At 43.9% G+C, this 8,854-nt stretch overlaps 1 protein-coding gene across 2 annotated transcripts in view; it reads right to left on the bottom strand.

Moving 5' to 3' along the window:
• Positions 1–380: 380 nt before the first annotated feature.
• The window catches only part of DSP (desmoplakin), a 47,254-nt gene continuing 38,780 nt past the window's right edge, over positions 381–8,854 (bottom strand). Inside the window, exons 22-24 of one of the 2 annotated variants that reach the window (XM_003788290.3) lie at positions 8,369–8,467; positions 5,335–7,629; positions 381–4,331 (exon numbers count right to left, since the gene is read on the bottom strand). In XM_003788290.3, the coding sequence (XP_003788338.1) occupies positions 1,095–4,331; positions 5,335–7,629; positions 8,369–8,467 (5,631 nt within the window). In that variant the 3' untranslated portion in view covers positions 381–1,094. The remainder of the gene's footprint in view (positions 4,332–5,334; positions 7,630–8,368; positions 8,468–8,854) is intronic. The other variant, XM_012804232.2, reaches the window with a different exon arrangement.

Here is an 8,854-nt window from a genome sequence, read left to right as displayed (position 1 = left end):
TTTTTTTTTTTAAAAGACAGAGTCTTCTCTGTCACTCAGGCTAGGCTAGGATGTAGTGCCATCACCATAGCTCACTGCAACCTCAAATTCCTGGGCTTAAGTGATCATCCTTCTTCAGCCTCCAGATTAGCTGGGACTATAGGCACATGCTACCAGGCTAACTTTTCTATTTTTTTGTAGAGATTGGGTCTTGTTCTTACTCGGCCTGGCCTCAGCAATTCTCCTGCCTTGGCCTCTCAAATTGTTAGGATTACAGGCATAGCCAGTAGTCTTAATAGATATTTAGTAAATAAATGGTTTGGGGTCTATTTTATGATAAACAAAAAGCTACTGCAGTATGCCCGCGTGTGTATATAAACATTAAATTAAAACACAAAAACTTCAAAAGTCTACAAGTTTATTGCCAGAATAGCAAACTTCATAAAGATACCTTTTAAAAGTACATAGAAAATGACAAGCAAAATAAACAGAAAACTTTGACCAAAGAAAAGCAAAGATTGCTGTTATCATGCACATACAGTCAAATTAATACCAAACCAAACAGGTACATTGAAGAGTATATGGGTTATACAATCCACATTCTAAAACTAAAGGAGTCATATTCCAAAATCCTTGGATTTGGGGTGGGATTTTTTTGTGGGGGGGTGGGGAGGGTGGAGGGCAGGTAATTTTTTCCTAATACAGAAAACAGATGTATTTAGATAAGAAACAGAAATATTAAAATATCAGTGATCAATTTAATGTTTATCTCCAATAATAGAAATCTGTACTATAGGCCCCCAAAAGTTGAAGAATTGATCAAAAATCTAAATGCAGAAGAGAAGAAACAACCTCTAAGTTCAATTTGTGCTATCCTTACAAGTGATTACCATTTCATACACACTTCATCCAAGTGTACTACACTAGTGAAAATGAGTTAAGGTAAGAAGCCAGAACAGCCTTTGCTATTTCATTTCAACCGTGCCTATGTTTTCCTGTAAGCAAAAAATGTTCTATCACTATACTGCAAGCACCAGGTTTTCATTTTTATTGTTTAATAAAGTGGAGACTCATATAAAAGAAACCAAGGTATAGCAACCCTTCCCAACTGACTACTAGTGCCCGATAGAGCTACTGCTGAATGAGTAGGAGTAAGAGTAGGAAGAATTCCCAGTGGCATCAAAGCTTCCCCTCCGGGACCCACTGCGGGAACCAGAGCGAGAGCCTGAGCGAGACCCAGAGCGGGAGCCAGAGCGGGAGCCTGGCGCTGAAGACATGTTATAAGGGCTGGGTAAGCCCTTGGATGACACAGAGGCAGCTTCCAGAAGGCGCAACCCAGTGATGTCTTCAACCATGGAGCGATTCACAGCATCCTTATAGGATATTTTTAACTTGGTTTTGGGGCAGGTCAGGATTTTGGCATAGCTGCTGGTGTCTTGCAGCCTCTGTGCTGCTCGGCCATCAATAAACCCCTTTCTGATGGCTTCTTCCATGCTTATCCTCCCCTGCCCTTCAGGGTCAACAAGGCCTCCTGTGAGATACTGGAACTCCAGGAAGCGCTGGCCAGCCTCGTAGGGGAGCCATTTCTCTTTCACTGCCTCCGCCGCTGACATCTTCTTCTTTCCCTTCACTCCCTCAAAGCCAATGAAGGCTTTCTGAGCAGGCTTCAGCCTGGTGGCCATATCTTGGTCAATCAGACCCTGGGAGACCGCATCCTGAAGCAACAGCTTCTGACCTGTGGTAGGGTGGATGATGCCACCTGTGCAGGCCTGAGCCTCCAGAAGCCTCTGACCAGTAATGCTATCCACGATGCCCCTCTCTATACCTTCTGTAATGGAGATTTTCTCAAGGTTTTCAGTGTCAAAGATGGCTGCAATGGGGGTACATTCTTCCAGGGGGTCAGACAGAGAGCTGCTCCTGATGGTTAAATTCCTCATGCTGGATATGGTAGTAACCTTACTTACTGAATCATGTCGTGAGCTGCTGAACACATCATCACTAACACTACCACTCAGGCCACCGCTACTGCCCACGCCATTTTTCAAGGAGATCATGTCAGCAAACTGAGTGAGGCTGAGGCTGCCAGATCGGTACTGTTCAAAGAACTTCCTGTCAACAAGGCCCTTATCAATGGCATCTTGAATATCATACTGACTGCCTGTTTTCCTATCCACTAGGACCACTCTGGTGGAGCCGTCTGATCCTGTGATGGTTATTTCTTCCCACTCACATTCCTGCTCACACAGTTCTTTGAAGGTATCATAATCAATAAGGCCCTTCTTGTAGGCCTCCTGAACAGACATCTCCTTATTGGTTTCTGGATCAACTATTACCACTCTGCGCTTCCTGAGAGTATTCTTTTGTGATGTCTGCACCTGTTTCTTCTTTTCTTTCAGGGGCAGAAGACAGAGCCCCGTTTCATCATCCTTAATGCATCTTTCTTTTAGTTGTAGATAGGTAAGGTTTTCTTCAGTGTTGGGGTCAAAAAATCCTTTCGTATCATCACTTGGATCTGAGAGAATCTCACTGAGCTCCTCATTGAAATAGCCCCTCTTGTATGCCATGTCAACCGGTAAACGATGGCTCTCTTTCGGGTCAATGATCCCACCAGTTGCGATCTGTGCTTCCAATAAGCGAATGCCATGGCCCTTTTCAATGAGTTCTTTGTTCATGGCTTGGAACAAAGAGATGATGTTTCCTGTTTCAGGATCATTATAGCCGGTGACAGCTCGTTCCGCAGACAGGAGCTTCTCTTTGAACTCAATGCCCACCAGACCTCTTTTGTAGGCTTCCTCCACCGGTAACCTCAAATTGCTAACAGGATCCACTATAAAGCCAGTAGCCGCTTGGGCTTCCAGCAACTCCAGAGCAGTGCCAGGTCGGACCAAGCCAATCTTCATGGCCTCATAAATGCCAAGCTTCCGTCTTGTGGTCTCATCATAGATGCCTGCTATGCAGCTTGAACCCTGGAGGAAGTCCTTAATTCTCTCACCAACCTCATCATAAGAAATCTGACCTGATTCCAGTTCATTGACAGTGGATGGTCTCAATATACCAGAATCTACTAGCTCAGTGACAGTCACAGGCTGTCTGATTCCTTGGAAGGACATGCTTCTCTTCTGTACGGTCAGCAAGAGCAGACCAGTGTGTGGTTCGATTCTGCACCGCTCCTTCAGCTGCATGTAACTGACCTTCTTTTTGGTGACTGGATCCACAAAGTTTTTCTGACTATCTCGGGGATCATTCAGGGACCTATACAGATCTCTATCAATCAGCCCACGGGCCAAGGCGACATCTTTTGGCAAAAAGACACTGTTCACAGGGTCTACTACACCCCCTGAAGCAATCTGGGCTTCCAGCAGGCGCATTCCAGTTTCTCTATCAATCAAATTCTTCTTAATGGCTTCTGAAACAGATACTGTCTTGCCTGTAAATGGATCATCAAAACCGGTGATAGCTTTTTCTGCTGTATATATCTGCTGGCGGTCATCAAAGTCGATGAGGTCCCGAGCTATGGCACTGTCAACAGTCAGCTTCTCATTCCGATGGGGATCAATTACACCACCTGTAGCTGCTTGGGCCTCCAGAAGCATGACTGTAGATTCTGGGGTGATTAATTTTTTTCTCTTGGCCTCTACCAAAGAGTATTTTTCCTTAGGAGAAGCAGAGGCTCCAGCAATGGCTCCCGCACCCCGAAGGAAAGGCTGGATTTCAGAAGCAACTTCCTCCACTGACTTCTTCCCCTTCAACAGTTTGTCCAAGGTCGTTTTGTCGATTAGCTGGCACTCGTAGAGCTGCATCGCTGTCACCTTCTTCCTCAGGCCATCAAACACCAGCTTGGAGGAGTCGACGGTCCACTCATACTCAGTCTGGGTCTCCCGGTGGGACCCATACGGGCGCTGTCTGAGCTTCTCGATCTCTCTCTGAAGTCGGCAGCGTTCTGTTTCCAGCTGCGACTGCGTCTCCCTGCTGGAATCCTCCAACTTGCGCCTGCACCTCTCTTCAATTCTCTTGATCTCCGCTTGGAGTCTTTCGATCTCACTCCTGAGACTGTTCTTCTCTCTCTCACTCTTTTCTCTCTCTGTCTCTATCTTCCTGATAGCCTCCTCCTTGCGAGAATATTGAGTTTTCCACTGATTCAGGTCATTCTGGATTTGCTGCTTCTCACACTCCAGCCGCTGCTTCGCCCTGCTTTCTGCCTCGAGAGTTGCTTTTGCACGATTCAGCTCATCCTCCAGCCTCTGCAGCCTGGCCTTGTCTTGCTCCAAGACTTTGATTTTCACCAGAAGGCTCTCTCTTTCCTGTACCACCTGAGTGCACTGAGTCTTTGATTCCTGGATCCTATTAGATGCCTAAAATTTAAAAAGAAAGAAATGGGAAAAAATAATGTTTTGATTCTATCACATTATTATCATAATTTAACCTCATTTCCTATAACTTAAAAAAAAACTTGTTTACTTATGTTTCTTTTCTGTGTTTTCCCTGAATATACTGTGAGCTTATTATCTTACAAATTCATGGAAGAAATTCTATCGGTATATGTTGCCACTTTGATTAATGGCTTCATACTTACTATTTTTTTTTTTCCATAGAAGGAATTAGGAAAAGTTGTAGACCTGTCTTACTCTTAAAAACAATTAAAGTTTGAAAAAACATGGAGAGTTTTATTCTAGGTCATCATACCTATGATACCTACATCTCACCAGTTACAGCTATGCTAACATGTTTAAGAAAGCAATACAAATACATGGATATTTATATACACACATACATCCCACCCAGCCCCACACAAATATTGTCTATAGAAGTCAAATGTATTAGAGGTTAAAGAAGTTATTTTAAAATTAGGGGTTAGAAGAAGAAAAGCCAAACATATAGAATGATATCAGAGCCATGATCAAAAGAGAACACAGAATAACGCATGCAGAAAAATAATCTAAGCCAGCGTGAAAAAGTGATCTCAGAATTGCATATAGAAACACTTCAACATGGCTTCTATTTAGGAAAACTTTGATTACAATTGTATATCACAGCATAGAAAGTAGAGTGGAACATTCAGAGGAAGGGACCATAGATGTTAAACCCATGCTTAAAAAGTTCTTAAAAGCAAGGGCCAAACACAGGCTGCACACAGACTGGCATCTGATGCAGTGAGAGAACAGCAAGGTCCCAAGCCCTGAAATTACTTTAAGGCAGTTATCTGGATTATGCATGTAGTAGTCATAAACAGAGCAACGAATAGAAAGGTTAGACTTTCTGCAAGCATCCAAGTAACAAGAGGACAGTTCAGAAGAGACGATAATGGGGTGAATCATTCAAGAAACAGTGAAGCTGAGATCAAATATTTGTGAATACCTCTAAAGCCTGCTTTTGGAATTTCTCAATTTCCTGTCTCAAATTTTCCCTCTCTCTCTGTAAATCATTAATCAGCCCCTGCAGTTCCAGGGTCCGGTTGTTGCTGATCTGCAGCTGGCTCCTTAGTTCAGAGATGGTTGCGTTTTTATCGCTATCAGCTTCACTCCGGCCCCTTCTCAGCTCATCGTACTCCAGCCTCAGGTTCCGCAGTTCTTCCTCCAACATCAAGTGCTCCTTGGTCAGGTTCTCTGTGAGAGACTGCAGCCTCTCAATTTCTATTTTGCTTTCGTTTAAGCTTCTGCTTTTATCTTCTATGGCCTTCTGGAAATGCTCATTCCTCAAGTGTGCCTGCTTGACATTCTCCTGTTCCTGGAGCAACTGCCGACTGAGGGCCTCAACCTCAGCCGAGAGCCTCCTCAGTTCTTCCTGGGTCCTCTGCTTCTCCCTCAGGTGGCCCTCCAGGACGTCCCTCTGCTGGCGGAGATCATCCTCGCTCCGCTTCTTGACAATGGACGCCTGCTCCAGCTGCTGGGTCAGGCTGGTGATTTTGATGGCCTGCTCCTTCAGCGACCTCCTCATGCCTTCCAGCTCCTCCTCCAGCTTCTTCCTCTTGCTGGAGTCTTCGGAGGCTGTCCTCTTGAGCCGATTCAGCTCCTCTTCCACTTTCTGCTTCTGCACCTGCAGCTCTTTCAGAGAGCCCTGGAATCGCGTAATGTCCTGGTCCCTCACAGTCCTCTCCTGGGAAACCCTTTCGTAGTCAATTCTCAGGCGCGTGAGTTCTTGCTCCTGACCCTTCAGTTTGTTTATCGTCTCGGTAGCACTGCTGTTCGCTTTCTGCAGGTCATACTGGGCCCTCTGTAACTTCGCGTTTTCATCTTCCAGGCACTTCCGTTCGTTTGTTTCTTTGTCAATCAGTTGCTTTAACCTTTCTATCTCCTTGTTTTTATCCTGGATGGTTTTGGCAGCATCATCAAGAGACTGCTTGTATCTTGCGCTCTCTTCTGTTCGCATCTGAGTGACCTGCCTCAGCTCAATCTCCAGCTGCTGTTTTCTCTGAGACACCTCTGAGCCAGTGGCCTTTTGCTGTTGGACATTTTCTTCCACCCTCCTGAGATTCTCCGTGGTCTGAGTTAAAGTGTTCTTCAGCCTCTCTATTTCTTCAGATAAACTCCTGTTCTCTCTGGTGAGACTGTCTATCTGGGCTCGGTAGTTGCTGGTGTCCTCATCCTTCTGCATGGTGAGCTGGTGAATGGTGGTCTTGGTGATGTTGACCTCCGTCTCGAACTGGTTTTTTAAGCTAATGATCTCCTCATCGTAACTGTTTCTTACCTTACTCAGTTCATTTTCGTATTCCCAGCGGCGCCTGGCCTCCTCCTGAAACTCAGCTTTGAGTCTTTCGATCTCCTTGTTTTTGTCCTGAATGGTCTTGGCAGCCTCCTCCAGCGACTGCTTGTGCCGCGCGTTATCCTCCGAGCGCTGCTGGATGACCTGCTTCAGCTCTATCTCCAGATGCTGCTTCTTCTGCATCATCTCGGAGCCGCAGGCTTTCTGCTGAAGGGCATTTTCTTCAGCCCGTCTTCGCTGCTCGGTGGCCTGCAAGATGCTGTCATTGAGCCTGACGATTTCATCCTTCAGATCTCGATTTTCCCTGCACAGTTTATCAAGCTGGTTTCTAAGATTTTTGGAGTCATCCTCCTTTTGCATGGATATTTCCTTGATGGTGGTCTTCGTAATGTTAATCTCTTTTTCATACTTGTTCCTTAAATTACTCATCTCCTCATTATAGTGGTTTCTTACCTTTGCCAGCTCATTTTCATATTCTCTCTTCCGGGCTCCCTCGTCCTGCAGAAGAACCCTCAACCTTTCTATCTCATACTCCTTCTCCTTGATGGCTTTCTCAGACTCTAACTTCTGCCAGCCGAGGCTCTCCTTTTCACATTGCCTTGCTTTCTGCAGTTGGTCATAGTCACTCTTCTGTTGGTCAAACCGGTCTTCCACAGATTTCCGTCTTCTCTTTTCGTCTTCGATCTCGTACGTCAGCCGGGTGATCTTCTCGTTGAGTTCTTTTATTTGGCCGTAGCACTTGTCTAGATTTTGCTTAGCCGACTTCCCATCCAGCTCAGCCTGTCTCTTCAGCTCCTCCAGGCTTACAAGCTTGGCTTTGAACTGGGAACACTCTGCCTGGTATTTCTGCAGGTTCTGATCCAGGAATTTGTTCTTATTGCAGTTTTCCGAGTTGGCATCTCGGGCCAGTCTGAGCTCCTCTTCCAAAACTTCAATTTTGGTATTTTTCAGCTGTGGAAGCAAAGTCAGAAATTAGGTTAAAAGAAAAACACTTCATTCGTTTTCCAAGAAAGAAGCAGTACTTTTCCCCCCAAGACAAATGTGCATTCTTATTTCTCTTTTCATACCTACATGCGCACAGCACGTATACCCTCCACACACTTAAAAAGTGATTTGAGGCAAGAACTATTTATTAGACATAAATTCAAGAAATCTGGATTCTTGTTAAAATTCTTCCATCAACTACTGATTTGATCTTAGCAAATGATATATTATCTTTGAGTCTTAGGGTCCTCATCTGAAAAAGGAGGTAATTTCTTTCAAGAAACTTAGAATCTCATTAACTTTGTTCCCTTTATTTCAAAGTATAAGGTAAGTTCGCATATAAACTTAATCTGAGTATGAGAAATGAGGAATCAAGTGAACAATTACTCAATGTGAAAAATTCAAATCCAGCTAATCCAGGACGTTCTTACCCCTAATAAAAGCAAATTCCTTGACCAAACGTTAAATGAAATTACTGTGTTTTGGCAAAGCAAAGCAGCTGCACTTTTGCAAATATTAACCAAAGTCCATTTAAAGCAGTGTACTGGAGCACAGTGCTAACCCCAGACTTAAGAACAAAATATATTAAATGTTTACAGGAATCAGTTTTACCAGGAATACATCCAATTCCAAGTTATAATGAGGCAATAAGGTTTTATTCCATTTTCTTTTTTGATACTCCAAGGAAATAAACTAGGTAAATTACCTTCAGATCTTCCAAACTCTTCAGCATCTCACTTAAGAATCTGTAATAGTCTCCAGACCTTGTAAGTAGTTCTATGTACCGAGCATGAATTTCTGCAGCCTTGGAGAAAAGGAGGGAAAGAAAAAAATATTTATCACATTCCAAAAAAGTCCTGTGCAAGTTGACCAATTTTGTTTTCTAAAATAATACAACAGCGAAATTATAATTTAAAGAGTAAACTCCCTTTGTTCATGTCTGCTAATTCCAAAACCAAGAAGTAAAGCAAAACAAAGGGCCAAAAACACTGGCCAATCCCCCTACTCCCCACATCATGCCAGGTGTTTCCCTAAACCATCTGACAGGTGATATTCTCTGACATCTTTGGGAAGAAACTATCTTTTTAGAATCTACATACGTAGTATTTTCCACTTTTTAAAGCCCACATTTTTGCAAAGACTCTAAGTAACAGACTTGATCTTCCCTTGGTCATTTCTGAAAATGTGTCAC

Source organism: Otolemur garnettii, unplaced genomic scaffold, assembly GCF_000181295.1.
Source record: "Otolemur garnettii isolate 467f Iridium unplaced genomic scaffold, OtoGar3 scaffold00026, whole genome shotgun sequence".
Classification (NCBI taxonomy): domain Eukaryota; kingdom Metazoa; phylum Chordata; class Mammalia; order Primates; family Galagidae; genus Otolemur; species Otolemur garnettii.
Note: the sequence above shows the minus strand (reverse complement) of the source record. Positions and strands in the feature narration are given on the sequence as shown.